Source organism: Vipera berus (assembly GCF_964194415.1).
Source record: "Vipera berus genome assembly, chromosome: W".
NCBI classification, from domain to species: domain Eukaryota; kingdom Metazoa; phylum Chordata; class Lepidosauria; order Squamata; family Viperidae; genus Vipera; species Vipera berus.
Window position 1 is genome coordinate 35,078,980 of NC_138210.1, and position 17,798 is coordinate 35,096,777.

Below are 17,798 nucleotides of genomic sequence, written 5' to 3' on the forward strand. Positions count from 1 at the left end.
GTGATTCCTACTGAACCAGACTGAGAGACCATTTAAAGGCTCAGGAACCCTTTGCAGGTGTTATGGCTTAATTAGCTGATTAGAGTGGGACATTTTGAGCCTAGAATATTGCACCTTTTCACAATATTCTAATTTTCCGAGATTGTGGATTTGGGGTTTTCATGAGCTGTACGCCATAATCATAACAATTATGACAAATCACGTCTTGAACTATCTTGCTTTGCATGTAATGAGTCTATCTCATATATTAGTTTCCCCTTTTAAGTTGCATTACTGAAATAAATGAACTTTTGCATGATATTCTAATTTTTCGAGTTTCACCTGTAGCTCTTTGGTCTTGGACATGGTGGAGAGTTTGGAATCTGATTGATTGATTGCTTCTGTGGACAGGTGTCTTTTATACAAGTAACAAGCTGAGATTAGGAGCACTCTCTCTCAGCTTGTTACCTGTACAAAAGACACCTGGGAGCCAGAACTCTTGCTGATTGATAGGGGATCAAATATTTATTTCACTTATTAAAATTGAAATCAATTTATAACTTTTTTAAAATGCGTTTTTCAGGATTCGTTGTTGTTGTTATTCTGTCTCTCACTGTTAAAATAAACCTACCATTAAAATTATTGACCAATCATTTCTTTGTCAGTGGGAAACGTATAAAATCAGTAGGGTATCAAATAATTTTTCCCCTCACTGTAAATGCACAAAAAACAGTGTTGGCATTGCAAGCCTTCTACTTCTCCAAAGGAGCTTAGCATATACCTGCAGCAATTAAAGTCTTTTCCGCTAAGAACTAAGGCCAGCTCCTTTTTGAAGCTCAGTTGGGCCCCTACAGGTCATTCCTTCCTCTGAAGGAGTTCAGTTCAAGTTTTTGAGAACAATTTTTCAAGCATCTTATTCGATTTTGAATGCGCTTGTTCACCATGAAGCTGGCCTACTTAAAATAGAAACTTCTGCCTGGATTTTCATCTACTCCTATTGGCTTAAGCTTTCCTTTTTTCAGCCAGCTTGGCCCCTTTAATTATGATCAATACAATAATACAATACAATAACAGATTTGGAAGCAACCTTTAGCCTCCAGTTCCCTAATCATCTTTGTTGCTCTTCTCTGCACTCTTTCTAGAGTCTCAACAACTTTTTTACATTGTGGTGACCAAAACTGGATGCAGTACAAAATATCTTGATTCTATCCCTCTGTTAATGCAGCTTAGAAATGTGTTGGCTTTTTTGGCAGCTGCAGCACACTGCTGGCTCATATGTAAGTGATTGTCCACTAGGAGTCCAAGATTGCTCTCAAAGTTACTACTGTTGAGCAAGGTACCAGTGAACCTTTTAGAGACCAAGTGCCCAAACTGCAACCCAAAACCCACTTATGTTATCGTCGGGTGTCGGGTGGGCGTGGCCCATTGGGTGGGCATGGCTGCAGTGGTAATGGCAGACTGGGTGGGACTAAAAAATTCAATCAATTCCAATTTTATGAGATTTTTTTTCTTTTGAGAAGTTGAAATTGATTGAACCTTTTTTTTTGCACATGGCAAATTTTTATAAAACCCAGCTGAAGGCCTAGGACTGGGGCGACGGTGCGTGTGCCCACAGAGAGGGCTCTGCGTGCCACCTGTGGCACGCATGCCATAGGTTCGCCACCACGGACATATACTGTACCTGTGCAACTGGGTATTTTTGCCTAAATGTAGAACCTTACTTTTTTCACCATTAAATTTCATTTTGTTAGATAGTGCCCAACGTTCAAGTCTGTCAAGATCCTTTTGTATCTTACACCTATCTTCTGGAGTGTTAGCTATTCCTGCCAGCTTGGTGTCGTCTGCAAATTTGATGAGTTCCCCATCTATCCCCTCATCCAAATCATTGATGAAGATGTTGAAGAGTACTGGGCCTATGTTGTGATTCAGGGTCAGCCTGTGGGTTCGGCAGTTGGGTCGGACGACTCAGAGGAGGAGGAGGGGGGTGTTGAAGAGCTTGCTGATGATGGCCTTGAGGCTCCGCAGAGCCCTCAGCCGGGCCCCTCCCACCTGGTCACGACGGAGACCCAGCTGTGTGAGCCTGACAGCGTGGATGAAGATGACCCACAGCTGGCCCTGTTCAAGGACGCCCGACGCAGGAGGCAGTCAATCAGGAGTAAACAGAGGAAGGCAATGGGGCACCTCGGAAGGAGGCAGAGAGAGGCCACGCCCTGAACTGTATTTAAGGGGAATGTGTGGGAGGGCTGGTTTGCTGAAGGCAACCGCTTGGATAGTTCCTGTTTCATAGCTCCTGTTTCATGGTTGGTGTCTTGTCTTGCTCTGTTTTATGTTAATAAATTTGGCAGGCTTTATTCCAGCACGGAGACGGCATTGGTCGCACTGGTGAATGATCTCTGGAGGGCTCGGGACAGGGGATATTCCTCTGTTCTAGTCCTATTAGACCTCTCGGCGGCTTTCGATACCATCGACCATGGTATCTTGCTGCGGCGTCTCAGGGGACTGGGAGTGGGAGGCACAGTCTTACAGTGGTTCTCCTCCTATCTCCAGGGATGTTCGCAGTCGGTGTTGGCAGGAGGGCAGAGGTCGACCGCGAGGTCTCTCGTTTGTGGAGTTCCTCAGGGGTCGGTCCTCTCGCCTCTCCTGTTCAACATCTACATGAAACCGCTGGGTGAGATCATTCGTGGTTTTGGAGTTGGGTATCATCAGTACGCGGATGATACCCAACTTTTCTTTTCGACCCCAAGCCACCCCAGTGATGCCCTCAACGTGATGTCCCGTTGCCTGGAGGCGGTTCCGGTCTGGATGGGGAGGAACAGACTTCAACTCAACCCCGACAAGACTGAGTGGCTTTGCATACCTTCATCCCGGGTCTATTCGGACATTCCACCTCTTGCTATGGGGGGTGAACTATTACCCCCCGTAGATAGGGCTCGCAACTTGGGAGTCCTCCTAGATTCACGGCTCACCTTGGAAGACCATATAGATGCTGTGACTAGGGGGGCTTTCGCCCAGGTTCGCCTGGTGCGCCAGTTGCGGCCCTATCTTAGCCGGGATGATTTATGCACGGTCACTCATGCGCTCGTGGCCTCTCGTCTGGACTACTGCAACGCTCTCTACATGGGGCTACCCTTGAGGACCACCCGGAAGCTCCAACTGGTACAGAATGCAGCCGCGAGAGTTGTGCTGGGAGTCTCCCGATACTCCCACGTTACACCTTTGCTCCGTGAGCTGCATTGGTTGCCAGTTGCCTTCCGGGTGAGATTCAAGGTACTGGTAATGGTGTTCAAAGCCCTTCATGGCATGGGGCCGGAGTACCTTAGGGAACATCTGCTGCCGGCATCAAGCTCCCTGCGCCCTGTGCGTTCCCACAGAGAGGGCCTCCTCAGGGTGCCACCGATCAGAGAATGTCGATTGGTGGCGCCCAGGGGGAGATCCTTCTCTGTGGGCGCTCCGGAGCTGTGGAATCAGTTGCCGGTAGAGCTCCGGATGGCGCCCGATCTTCGCTCCTTTCGTCGCGATCTCAAGACGTTTTTGTTTGTACAAGCCGGCCTAGCCTGATGGGGATTGGTGGGGTTTTTATTTTTTTGTATCCTTAATTTTATTTTTGGGGTTTTATTATTGTATTAATTGTTTTAACTTGGGCAATTATTTAATCTTTTTTTAATGTTTGTACTTTGTATTTGACTTTTGCCCTGTGAACCGCCCTGAGTCCTCAGGGAGAAGGGCGGTATATAAATATTATTAAATTAAATTAAATTAAATTGTAGACAAATTATATCTATATTCAATTTCTGTAATTTCCTGAAAACTTTGTTTCTTTTTGATGGGGAATTTAGTCCATTTATATTTGCTGAAAAGATTCCATTTTCTTTCTCCATTTCCATTATTTATATTTAGGTCTAGTCGATCTAGTAATCCTCTGTTCTCTGGCAAGTCCTTCACCTTCACCCTCTTAATCGTCTTTCTATTTCTGTTCTCCTGTTTGTGCAGTTGCTCCTTGAGTCATCTCTTCCATTTGCTTCTGCTCCTTACTCTTCCCTTGTCTTTGTTTCACTCCTTCATCTAGAGTTGCTCTATTCCTTACTTCAAAATCATCTGCTTTCCAGATTGAACCAATCGATATCTTGTATTGTTCCAGTTTATTAAAATGCCTTCCAGCATCAGCCATCTAAAGTTTATACCATTGGTAATCAGCTTTGTAGTCAGGAAATGATAATGTGTTCGAGTATCTCTTACTCTCTTAGGTATCTCCTTTAAAACCACAATTTCTTTATTTTTATATTGTATTGGCTCATCTCTAACTTTCCTCAATACTTCATCTCTTGTTGTCTTCTTTATGAACCTTACATGTACTTCTCTTGGCAGTTTATTTCTTCTTGCATAGCTTGAGTTCATGCAGAATATTTCATCGACCTCTAATTGAATTTCTCCTCTATCTGCCTTTAAAGCGTCTTCCAGGATGTCAATAATCACCACTGCTATGTTTTCTTCTCTGTCCTCAGGAATATTTTGAATTTTTTTTTTATTTTTAATTCCATTTATATCCCGCCCTTCTCCGAAGACTCAGGGCGGCTTACAAGCTTAGCAGTAGCCTTCATTCTATGTATATGCCTGCTTATTAGGGCTTTCATACACCCCCCAAGCGGCATTATTACAAAGTCAGCTTAATTGCCCCCAACAATCTGGGTCCTCATTTTACCTACCTCGGAAGGATGGAAGGCTGAGTCAACCTTGAGCCTGGTGGGATGCGAACCTGCACTAATTGCAGGCAGCTGGTGTTACTTAAGGAGGCATTAGCCCACTGCTCCACCAAGGCTCTCAACTAGTGTTCCGCCTTGTCCATTTTTAGGATCTTAATTGCCCCCTCTAAGTCTTGGTTTGCTTGTTCTAATTTTTCATTTTCTTGTAATAACACTTCCATCTTTTTTATCAGTGTCCTCTGATTTTTCTTCAACTTTCTGAATTCTTTGTTCATTTTTAATTATCATTTGATTTTGAGCTTTAAATTTTTCCTTTATATCCAGGATTTCTTGACTTACTTTCTCAAGTTTACTTTGTGTCTCTTTGTGGTTTTTTTGTGTCTCTTCATGATTTCTTTGCATCATCTCTTGATTTCTTTGCATCATCTCTTGAATCAGTTTTAATGAGGTCTGTTTCGCTTTGGGCAGTGCTTATTTTCTCACATTGCTGCATTGCTTCAATAGATCCCTGTGTTGTTGGACTAGATTGTCCTACTGAGGGTGCAGAAGAGGTTTTTTTCATAACTCTGGTAATGTTTGAAGAACTCATTTTACAGCTTACAGTCTAAAACCAAAACAGTATCTGTTTGAGTTTAGCCAAAGTCAACAGAAGTAACTTTAAAAAGTCTTTTCCCTTGCAATCTCACAACAAGGCACTTTTGTTATTTGCTGTTGTCTCCTCAAGGTCACTTGTATGAAAGCATTTTTTCCATTTCCTCCTCCTCCTTTTCTTTTTTTTCTCACTTTCCCCTCTTTGTAATTACTCACCGCTTTTAAATTAGTCATTTTGGGGATCTTTACTTTTCAGCTTTTTCCCATCAGGGGTTCAACATTTATAATCCTCAAGGAGAAGGAAAGAAAATTCTGGCTCACCCAGCCTCGGCACGCAGTTGACAGCTGTTTTGCGGTGCTTCCCTTCCGGCTGGAGATGACTTGGGCTGCCTTGGCTCACCCGGCAGCCTTTCCTTCGCCTTTTCAGAGGGGTCTTCAGTCCGCTCTGATTGGCTGCCACCTGCTCCAAGTTCCTGGAGTGTCCCTCCTTCTTCGTTGCCCCTCCAGGGCAACTTTCCAACCATTTGAGGGTTGCTGGGCGAAGAGAAACCAGACTGGAAAGCCAGAGTGCTGGCTTTTTCCAGTTGTCCCGTCGGCGACCAAACTGGAAGTCTCCCCCATTGCTATTGTGATGTGCTTCCTACATACCTTAGTTAACTGACTAGCAAAAAGTTCATCTATTTCCTCTGGTTGAGTGGCCGATAGTATACACCTGAGGCAATGTCATTTCCTCCCCCCCTTTTATATTGACCCAAATGCATTCAAGACAATTTTCATCATTGTTGTGCTCCATTTCTGTAGAGATTTAGTTATTTCTTATATATAGTACAACTCTACCTCCTCTTTTATTTGGTCTGTTTCTTTTAAATAATTTAAATCCCTCTAGCTCTATGTTCCATTTATAGGTTTCTGTAATGGCAACAATATATCTGCCCTCATTTACTTGAATTTCTAAGTCACCCTGTTTCTTCCTCATACTCTGTGCATTGGTATATAGACATTTGAGTCCTTTTTGACTGATCCTGTGTTTACTTTATACATAACCTGTGTGTTGCCTGAGTTCTCCTACTTCCTTACCACCTGTCTAATTAGTGCACTTGGTATGGCACTCACTATTAAAAGCTTGATTTTGCTTGACAGCAAGGTTGATATTCTTACCTGCAGAAACATCCATGTTACATACACTGATAACCTTATTAGTTTTAGATTGCTGGAGACATAATTGTTTTATATCAATTAACTCACTGTCCCCATTGTTTAGTTTAATGGTTTCTCAAGAAAATCTCTGAATTGAATGCCAAATAACTCAGTCCCTTTCTTTAATGGATGCAAACCATCTCTTTTGTACAGCTTTTCATTGGACCAGCTGCAGACATTGTGGGTAATATAACCAAAGCCTTCATTCAACCTCTGCTTGAAATTCCCACAAAGAAACACACCGGAGTCGAAATATCCTCTAATGTTGTCTTTAATGGGTTAAATCATAGCGGCAAGTTAGAAAGCGAAAGCTGGCTCTAACGAAAAGGCGGGAAGCAGTTAATTAAATGAATCATCATTCTCCTACTCTTTCCTCTGACTGGTCAGGTCACAGTGTCCAATTGAATCACAACTGTTCATTGTGAAAAGCATTCTCTGTTCGCCAAAACAGACTTCTCTGCTTTCTCACAATAAGCCACCTGTGGATTCCACTCTGTTTCTCCGTCCCCCCTCCCCGCTCTGTAGGCAAGCTAAAGGCACACAGTGATCTTAAAGGCAGCTGGGTTCATAGCTTGACACCTTCCCCTTTATACCACTCTTTTAGCAACACATCAACAAGTTTCAGTTTTCCTGGTGCCAGGCAATACATGCCGAACTGCAATTTTATGGCATTTCACATCAAGCCATCACTTTGATGGGGTATGAATGTGCACTAGCTGATCTCAAATAGCAGGCCATTGATTTAGAACTGCAAGTAGATTTTCCAGTTTTACCTAGAAATGCCTACTTGACCCACTTGGCATACCTTCTCCAACCAGCTACATATCTTAGTTGGATAACGATCCTAAAATTTATCCAGTGTCCTCCCAGCAGCTGTTACTTAAGGGAGATAATGAAAGATCCCCTTTTGAACAGAGACTGTGTCCATGTGGTAGAAGAATGGTTGAAATAATGGAACACATTATTTTGTATTGGCCCCTCTATGCAGGTGCTCACCAGGAAATATCTCCATTCTTGGGAACATCTCTTGAAATTTTAAGTGTTCTGGGAAGTTAGGAGTCAGTTACAAACTAAATTGGCCTTTTTGTCCACCATAATGTTTGTGTGACAGTATTCTCAAGCAACTTGGTCCATCTAACTGGAGATGCCAGGGATTAAATGTGGCATCTTTTCTATCAAAGTATATGTTCTAGTACTGCGTTATGGTATCTCCTCATATACATATGTTCCATTTATTTCCAATAATTATATACAAGTGGGCCTTGTTATCCACAGCTCTGTTAGCCATTTGCACACCTACATTTAATTAGAGACCAGACCTCATTGTCCTCAGTAGATTCTAGTTTTACATATACAGGGACTCCTCACTTAACCATTTGTTCAGAGACCATTTGTAGTTATGGTGGTGCTGAACAAATGGTACTTATGCCCAATCCCCAAAGTTATGGCCATTCTTTTTTTTGGTGGAAAAAAATACCTTTTCAAAAATGGATAAATATTACATGTCTTAAATTCAGTCCTTAATGCCAGGAATCCCATTGTGGGATTCCATTTTATTTCTGAACCTCTACTTTTGAGTGTATTGCATAGTGGGATTATATTGTGTTCAGTATTTTTAATTCTGATTACGTTCCCCTAATAAATTGTTTTGAATAACAATCCTATGCCACCTGTATTTCTTGTAAACTTGTAAGAGCATAGAAAGACTATTTCTGGGTTAAGGCCAATGTCATTTTAGTCCATCATACTGTGTCACACAATAATCAGCCAGGTGTAGTTATGAATTACCATCTCTAGTGTTGTTTACTAGAAACATGGTATTCAACCATGATTCTGAAATTAACAAATACCAAGATTAGCCGTCTCTGTTTAATTCTTTTTAAAAATAATTTAAATTGGTAGTTATCACATCTGTTGGCATAAAATTCCATTGTGTATGCAGTTATTGCACATGAGTTTCCTTGGGTGCCTTCTAGGTAAAGGAAAGTAAATTGAAATTAAAAATTAATATGTCACCAATATATTATTATGAATAAAACATGACTTCTTGGATTATGGTTTATTTGATATATACATATTGGGACTCAGAGGCTTTTATCCCGTTCTTTCTCTTACCACAATATTGAACATGGGAAGATGTTTGAAATGATGAAAGAAACCTTCTGTAATTTATTTATTTATTAAATTTATATGCCACCCCTCTCACTGATAAGGCAACTCTGGGAGGCTTACAAACAGTAAAAAGATAAATATAAAATCAATTAAAAGTTTAAAAAGCTATATGAAAAACTGGAACCAAGGAGACGCACAGCACAGGGATAAGATCTTCTTACCCCGTCAACCAACTGCAGCGGTGAGCGCTCTGCCCAGGATCCCAAGCCAACCAGCAAAACCAGGTTTTGCTACCCTTCTGGAAGGCCAAAAGGGTGGGAGCAATTCTCACTCCCAATGGTAGAATGTTCCACAGGGTGGGGTTCACAACAGAAAAGACTCTTCTCCTTGATCCCACCAGCGGGAATAGCAGATGAGGTCCAGAACAGGCCTCTTCTGCTGGAGTGGGGTGGGCTAGTCCCATTGGGGTGAGATGGCTTCTCAGATATCCTGGGACCAGGCCATAAAGGGCTTTAAAGGTAATAAAGGACTTTAAAGGTAAAAACCAACAACTTGAATTGGACCCAGAAACAAACTGGTAACCAATGGTAATGGACTGTACAATAAGAAACCTAATTTTAATTAAGGACAGAGGGTTATGATTTATTCCCTATTTGGTGTTTTCTACCAGCATTTTAAATTACAAATGACTAGGTGAAAATTCCATGTCCTCAAATGTGAGTTTAGCAATTTTCTTAATAAATTTCTGAACACTTAGAATGTTGGAGTAGATGGAAACATTCTCCCATGTAAAAAACTAAATATGAGTTGTGTTAAAAATACTTTATTTTTGTGATCAAACCATTGGAAGAATATGGGTGTACAAGTAGTCCTCGACTTACAACTATTTGTTTAGTGACTGTTCAAAGTTACAATGGCACTGAAAAAAGTGAATTATGACCATTTTCACATTTACAACTGTTTCAGCATCTCCATGATCACATGATCAAAATTCAGAAGCTTGGCAACTGGCATGTATTTATGACAGTTGGAGTGACCCAAGGTCATGTGTCACCTTTTGTGACCTTCTGACAAGCAAAGTCAATGGGGAAGCCAGTTCACTTAACAACCATGTTACTAACTTAACAACTGCAGTGATTCACTTAACAACTATGACAATAAAGGTCATAAAATGGGGCAAAACTCACTTAACAACTGTTTTGCTTAGCAACAGAAATTTTGGGCTCAATTGTTGTAAATTGAGGACTACCTGTATTTAGGTTAAGACAAGGCAGAATGTTACACCAGTATTTTTTCTACAATTATTGAAGATTGCTATGTTTAGCTGCTACAGGTAGTCCTCACTTAATGACCTTTTGTTCAGCAACCATTTGAAATTACAACAGCACTGAACAAAGGGACTTGGGGCTAAGTTGCACCAGCCATGTGGTCACGTGTTTGTGATCTGGGCACTTGGTAACCTGTTTATACTTACAACTGGTTGCCAAGCACCCCGCAATCATGTGATCGCCATTTGTAATCTTCCTTGCTGATGTCTCAAGAAAGTTGGTGGGGAAGCCAGCAGGGAAGGTTGCAAGGTGCTGCTGACTGCCAAGAATTCTCACTCTCTTTTCTGTGGGCTGGCTGAAAAAGGTCCGTGCTGAAATCCAAGCAGGATTTTGGCACAGAGCAGTTTGCAGCACAGAGCATTTCCCTGCCTCATCTCTCCAGCCCAGCTCACAAGTTCCCTTACACACATGGGCTGGAGACACAAAATGGGGATCTTCACAATCCCTGCCTTGTTTCTCCAAACCAGCTCATGAGTTCTCTTCCATGCGTAGAGGAGAGTTGCCTGTCCTCCGGGAAACAGCTCTTTTGCTCTGCTTAATGACCACAAGTGGGAGAGCTGGGATTGTAGTCATTGAGCAGAGTGGTCATGTGGGCATCACATTTAATAACCACTTCACTCAGTCATTGAGATTCCAGTCCCAATTGTGGTCGTAAGTCAACGACTAACCTGTGCCTGTTTATCTGGGCTCTAGAGACAATTATTGGGTTTCTTGCCTATAGTGGATGGAATTCAGAACCTCCCATTATTCTAAGACCACTGAAACAGAGACCTTTACCCTGTTGTGCCTCTTCTCCACTCACTCAGGTAGAATCTGATTTCCACATTTGAATTAGCTTATTTGAAAGAACAGTACATTCTAAACGGACAATATGGTTGTATTCTGTTGAATAAAATAGCCTATTTGTCATAACTTCAACAAACTAAAAGTGTCCGTCCTCTATAGGAGTATTATACATATATTATTATGTATGTAAATAAAGCACAGTGGAAAAATTTTCCTGTCAATTTCCACTCATACACAGGAAATACTATTATGCATTTCAGTTTAATGGAACAGAATGTTAACTTTGCTGTACTTCATTATACAAAATAGATAATTTTAAATGAAAGTGGTTTTTTTACCCTGACACATTTTACTGCATTAGGGTCATAGTGGGATTACTTCATGCATTCAGTCATTTGAAAATTACTGTCTCATAGACAGTTAGATGTGGGGTGTCTAAATTTGATAACTAAAATAAATAAAAAGTTAATGTGGTTTGCAAAGCTTTTCCTTTTCAAAAGTCATTATTCTTTTTGCCAGAGTTCTTATTAATATAGCTGAATGTGTTTTACAGTGATTTTAATGGACAAGTAATAGTTCTGGACATTCAGCTAGCCCTCAAAATATGGATCACATTTTACTGATTAATTACTAATTTGAAACCTATATATTGTTTTTCCATAAGGAAATTCTCATTACTTCTGTGGTTGAATTACAAACATGTATTCTATGTTTTAGTACAATAGTAAAACAAATCCTGTACCTGTTTATATTATTAAATCCTCTTTAATCTATCAACCTAATTTATCAAAGTAAAATAATGTTTTAAACATTGTGTTACATAATTCCTGCTCTAGACCCAGGCATTCCCCTTTCAACTTGGTATGAAATGCAAAATATTTAATGTCAAGCTATTTTTAATTTGAAACATCCCTTTTCAAGTGCAAAACAGCTTTTTTGAGCACAAATCTGGCTGCTTTTAGCATTCAGGAATGTTGCAGAATTGACTTCAAATTCTAAAGTTTTTGAACTTCCTAACTTGTGAACTATTATTACCATTATGGGGATGTGTTTTAGGGAACATAGCCTAATGAAACCAAATTTTCACAAGGTATAAACTTCAAGTTTGTGCTATCTGAGGGTTCTGTTTCTAGTTTGGGAGCAATACAATGACTTACTTTCACATACAAAAATGATATTCTAATAGGCACGAATCTTTTGCTAATGCATGTAGCTGTGATAAAATCAGGATGTTTCTAATCGTGGTTGATCTTTTATTCCAATACAAAATGAACAAAATCCAGTCAGTTTTAGAACAATCTGGATTATAACTTTAAAAGTTCATTTACATTTTTGATACAGGGAAGTTCAACTCCCAGGGAATTCTGGGAGTTGAAGTTCACAGAGCTTAAAGTTGCCAAGGTTGAGAAACACTCTTCTGATATATTTAAAGACTTGTAATCCATGTCTCTTTATGCAGATAGGACAGATAACTGTCATCTCCAGAATATCCAGAGCGTTTGTCTCTGAGAGTGAAGCATTCCTTAATTAATCTTTTTTTAATGTAAAAATCGGTCACAAACACTATTTTTAGATGTTAAAAGTTTAAATATTTGAACAAAACTTGAGTCACCCACAAGAAAATCATATTAAGAATTATATGCATATTGTCTTTGATTTTAAACCTGCAAAGTAAAGAATAGTTATGAACAATGCAAAATAACATTTTTATATTTTAAAATATATTGATCTAGAAAACATATCCAGCTAGTGAGTAGTGTCATGTGATCACTGTAATTGTATTAATGTTTCTTTTTGGTTTTGGTAGGTGAATCTGGATTGGGAAAATCAACACTGATCAACTCATTATTCCTGACAGACCTGTATTCTCCAGAATTCCCAGGACCTTCACATAGAATTAAAAAGACTGTACAGGTTTGCACGTAAAAATATAGCTTCTGCTATGTTCTTTTGTATGTTAGGCTGAAAGAGAAGTACTTTCATTTTATTTATTTTTTTAATTAATTTTTTAAAACTGTCCAGTAGCCAAAACTTTCTGAGAAGTTTACTATAAAACAGACTAAAAAGTACAATATAAGCAAAACCATATGATAAAACCAAACCACATACAAAATAAAAATATCATACACAGGTAGTCCTCAACTTCCGCGGGAGGCCACCGTTGTCCAAATAGTCGGGTGTGAGTCCCTCCTCCTGAGATGTGGCCCTAGAGCTCAGTTGGGCTTGCTGCTGGTGTACTTTTCGCCTAGTCGCGCAGCAGCAGCCCTGCCTGAGCTTCTCGACATCCTCTCAGGGTTGGTGATTGAGTTCCCCAAACTTATGGTTTTGGGTGACTTCAATCTACCATCCCTGGGGGGATCATCTGATTTAGCTCGGGAGTTCATGGCTTCCATGACAGCCATGGACCTGATGCAAGTTATTCAGGGTCCAACTCATGGGGGGGGGGTCACACGCTCGATTTGGTTTTTCTATCTGGACAGTGGTTAGATGATCTGGGTGGGGGTTCTCCAATTGTTACGCCCCTGTCATGGACCGATCATCATCTCCTGCGGTTGGTCTTCCGTTTTGCCACCCCCCGTCATGGGGTCGTTGAACCAACGAGATGGTTCCGCCATAGGCGCTTAATGGACCCTGAGCGGTTCCAGGCGGCACTTGGGTCCCCACCTGCCTCCTTTGCTCACAACTCAGCCGATGCCCTAGTGGAAGCCTGGGAAAAGGCAGCCACGGAGGCACTCGACTGAGTTGTACCCATGCGGCCCTTGACCCGGTGCAGATCCCAATGGGCTCCATGGTTTTCTATGGAGCTCTGGGAGATGAAGTGTCGGAGACGGGGCCTAGAGAGCTGTTGGAGATCCAGCCGATCTGAATCCGACCAGTTGCGACTAAGGTCTTTTACGAGATCTTATCTCGCTGCGATGAGGACGGCAAGGTCTAACCACTTTGCTACCCTCATCGTGTCCGCAGATAATTGCCCGGCCGCCCTGTTTAGGGTGACCCGCTCCCTCCTTAATCAGGAGGCGAGGGAGGAGCCCTTGCAGGGTCGTGCCGAGGAGTTTAGTGAACATCTGTCGGACAAAATCGCTCAGATCCGGACCGGTTTGGACTCCAACTGGGCAGAGTCTGACGACGAGGACATGGGCAGTCTTGTCGATGTTATCTGGGAGGAGTTCGATCCTGTGACTCCTGAAGACGTGGACAGGATCATGGGGAAGCTGAGCTCCACCACGTGTTTATTGGACCCGTGCCCCTCCTGGCTGGTTTATGCGGCCTGGGATGGGACACGAGGCTGGCTCCAGGCAGTGATAACTGCTTCCTTGAGTGAGGGTAGTTTTCCCGCCGCCTTGAAGGAGGAGGTGGTGAGACCCCTCCTCAAGAAGCCTGCCCTGGACCCAGCTGTATTAAATAACTTTCGTCCGGTCTCCAACCTTTGCTTTCTTGCGAAGGTTGTTGAGAGCGTGGTGGCGCATCAGCTCCCTTTGTTCTTGGAGGAAGCTGATTATCTGGACCCGTACCAATCGGGTTTCAGGCCCGGATACAGCACGGAGACGGCATTGGTCGCGCTGGTGAATGATCTCTGGCAGGCTCGGGACAGGGGTTGTTCCTCTGTCCTAGTCCTGTTAGACCTCTCAGCGGCTTTTGATACCATCGACCATGGTATCTTGCTGCGGCGTATCAGGGGATTGGGAGTGGGAGGCACAGTTCTTCAGTGGTTCTCCTCCTACCTTCTGGGACGTTCACAGTCGGTGTTGGCAGGGGGGCAGAGGTCGACCTTGAGGCCTCTCGTTTGTGGAGTTCCTCAGGGATCGGTCTTCTCGCCTCTCCTGTTCAACATCTATATGAAGCCTCTGGGTGAGTTCATTCGTGGTTTTGGAGTTGGGTATCATCAGTATGCTGATGATACCCAGCTTTTCATTTCAACCCCAAACCACCCCAGTGATGCCCTCGCCGTGATGTCCCGTTGCCTGGAGGCGGTCCGGGTCTGGATGGGGAGGAACAGGCTTCAGCTCAACCCTGAGAAGACTGAGTGGCTGTACGTGCCGGCATCTCGGGAAATTCAGATTATTCCATCTCTTACTGTGGGGGGTGAGTTATTACCCCCCATAGATAGGGGTCGCAACTTGGGGGTCCTCCTAGATTCACAGCTCTCCTTAGAAGATCATATAGGAGCTGTTACTAGGGGGGCCTTCGCCCAGGTTCGCCTGGTGCGCCAGTTGCGGCCCTATCTAGACCGGGATGCCTTGCGTACAGTCACTCATGTGCTCGTGACCTCTCGTTTGGACTACTGCAATGCTCTCTACATGAGGCTGCCCTTGAAGACCACTCAGAGGCTTCAACTGGTGCAGAATGCAGCCGCGCGAGTTGTGTTGGGGGTCTCCTGATACTCCCATGTAACACCTCTGCTCGGCGAGCTGCATTGGCTTCCAGTTGCCCTCCGGGTGAGATTCAAGGTGCTGGTGATGACCTATAAAGCCCTACATGGCATGGGTCCGGATTACCTACGGCAGCACCTGCTGCTGGCCTCAACCTCCCTCCGTCCAGTGCGCTCCCACAGAGAGGGCCTCCTCAGGGTGCCTCCGATCAGAGAATGTTGACTGGTGGCCCCCAGGGGGAGGGCGTTCTCTGTGGGCGCGCCAGACCTGTGGAACCGCTTGCCAGTTGAGCTCCGGATGGCCCCCGACCTTCGCTCCTTCCAACGGGATCTAAAAACCTATTTATTTGAACAAGCCGGACTGGTCTGATGGGTTCGGGGTTTGGGTTTTAACATAGCTTTTAACTATTGTATTATATCGGGCATAATTATTTAATCCTTTTCAACTTTTGTACTTTGTATTTTGATATTTATTGCCCTGTACACCGCCCTGAGTCCTTCGGGAGAAGGGCGGTATAAAAATTTAATAAATAATAATAATAAAATAATAATAACTTTACGACTGTAATTGAACCCAGAAATACGGTCCTAGGTTCTGCTGATCATTTACTGGGTCACCATGTGACTGTGACTGCTTTTGTGGTGGTTGCTAAACAAATCCATTGTCTACAATCAGCCATAAATGCCGGCCAGTTGCCAAGTGCCCAAAATGTGATTAAATGACTGCAGGAGGTGCAGGGGTGGCCATCGTAACTTAGAATCTAGGTTGTAAATAACCCTGGGGCATTCTGTTTTAACTTGGAATGGATGCTAAGCAACTGGTTGTAAGTTAAGGACTACCAGCAGCAGCATACTGCTGATTGGAAAACTAAGAATTAAAATACAGTTAAAAGCCAATTAAAAAGCTTGGGAAAATAGAAAAATCCCAGAATGATGCTAATGTGGAAACCAGTAGAACTTCAGGGAAGGAATTCCATAAATTCCAGTCTGTTACTCTGCCCAGCACTGGTTTAAACATCAACCAGGACCTCCGGTTTTGCGCAGTAGTGACCGGATGTAGGCTTGTGTATTTTCCACACCCCCACGGCTAATTTTGCCCTGCCAGGGGACCCTAAATGGGTCTAAGTCACTCCGGAGAGGCTGCGAAGAAAGAAGGGTGCCCCAGTGACTGTGGAACAATGGTGGTTGTTCTGTTCGACTTGGGGAAAGCCTTCTAACCTGACAGGAGAAAGGCTGGCTGTACTTCATCAGCCAGCCCAAGCTACTTGCAACTGAAGTCCAAAAGTACTAACCAGCATAACTGTGAACAGCGTGTTTGAAACTGGATGAGGAATTTGATCTCCTCTTTTTCTATTCTATATTTAATTTCCTGGAGAAGATCCCCATGAACCAAAATACCTCCGAAAGGGAAGGAGGGGGATTTCCGCCCCACACTTATACTAACAGAAGTGGCGAATCAATTTTTTTATGGAGGATCAAAATATATGGAAGTGAAATAAATATAAAATCTGAAATTTAAAACTTAAATCTGGATAAATTTAATATTGTTGAATGGTTAAGACTCTCATTCTAAAGACAATTGTTCATTTTGGAAATTGAAAAACAAATAGATGCTGTCACCTAGTGATGGATGAAGACTATGACAGCTGTGACTTTCATATAAGACTTGGCAAAACCTGGGAAAAGCTGATTGTGTCTGTGACCTACAAAGCTTTAACAACAAAGAACAGCTGTGACCAAAAAATGGGCAATAATCTGGGCTGTAGACAAAGAGAGAATTATAATTTTTTAAAAAAAATCTTTTTTGAACTATTTGGATTACAAATATCTATTTAACCTGGACTCTAAAGCTATTTGCAAAGAAAAGAATAGAAGAGAAAAACTCAAATTCTTGGACATTATAGATCAGAGACATGTAGTAAGAACATATCAAGAAAACATAAATACTCCACAGGAGGAGATATATTGTATACTGCAACTAATTCAAACAACAATGATTTTAAACCACAAAGGAATTAAAAATAAGTTTGAAAATATAAATCAATCTATTTCCAAGTTAACTCTACAACAAAAAAATTACCAGAAAACAACAACAGAGAAGGAGCAGATAAAACAGATAAGTGGATACAAAATTAAGAATAGAGACTTAAAGATGGAACTTAACAAAACAAGGAAACATGATTTAATCGTAGTGGGAAAAAAATCACAAGAATTGGAAAAAAGCAACTTATCCCTAAATCTGAGTACAAGTAAACAGATTGGATAAAATGGGCTGTAGAGATGTCAGGAACATCGGAGAGAAAGGAAATGATAAGAGAAGCAGAGAGAAAGAAAAAGAAAAACATTTTCAACAAACATGGAAAGGCAGGAGCCCTGTACAAAGACACTTCATCTGATTTACTTTTTATATCTACAGTAACATTTCTGAACATATGGAAAGAACTTTTGACTCAGCAAAACACATTGATCAAGAAAGATACTGGGCAAAGGAAAAAGACTAAAGTGGAAATCAAGAAAATAGATGATGGGACTTACCAAAGAGAATACTTAAAAAAGTAACATTTGTTTGAATATGGTTAAAGAAATAGAAAAGATTTGGACTATATATATCATTCTAAGAGGGCTGAATCCCTTAAATAATATAGTATGCTTTTCCCCCACTTTTTTATTTCTTGATATGAGTAATATAAAAAAGTTGAAATGGCTTAGATAAAGGAAATGTTTTAGATATTTAAA

The 17,798-nt window shown here is 41.9% G+C and overlaps 1 protein-coding gene across 1 annotated transcript in view; it reads left to right on the plus strand.

The window, feature by feature from the left end:
- LOC308676566 (septin-7-like) overlaps window positions 1-17,798 on the plus strand; it is a 213,133-nt gene that overhangs the window by 20,400 nt on the left and 174,935 nt on the right. The window contains exon 3 of the mRNA XM_081342443.1: window positions 12,501-12,607. Coding sequence (XP_081198569.1) covers window positions 12,501-12,607 — 107 coding nt within the window. The remainder of the gene's footprint in view (window positions 1-12,500; window positions 12,608-17,798) is intronic.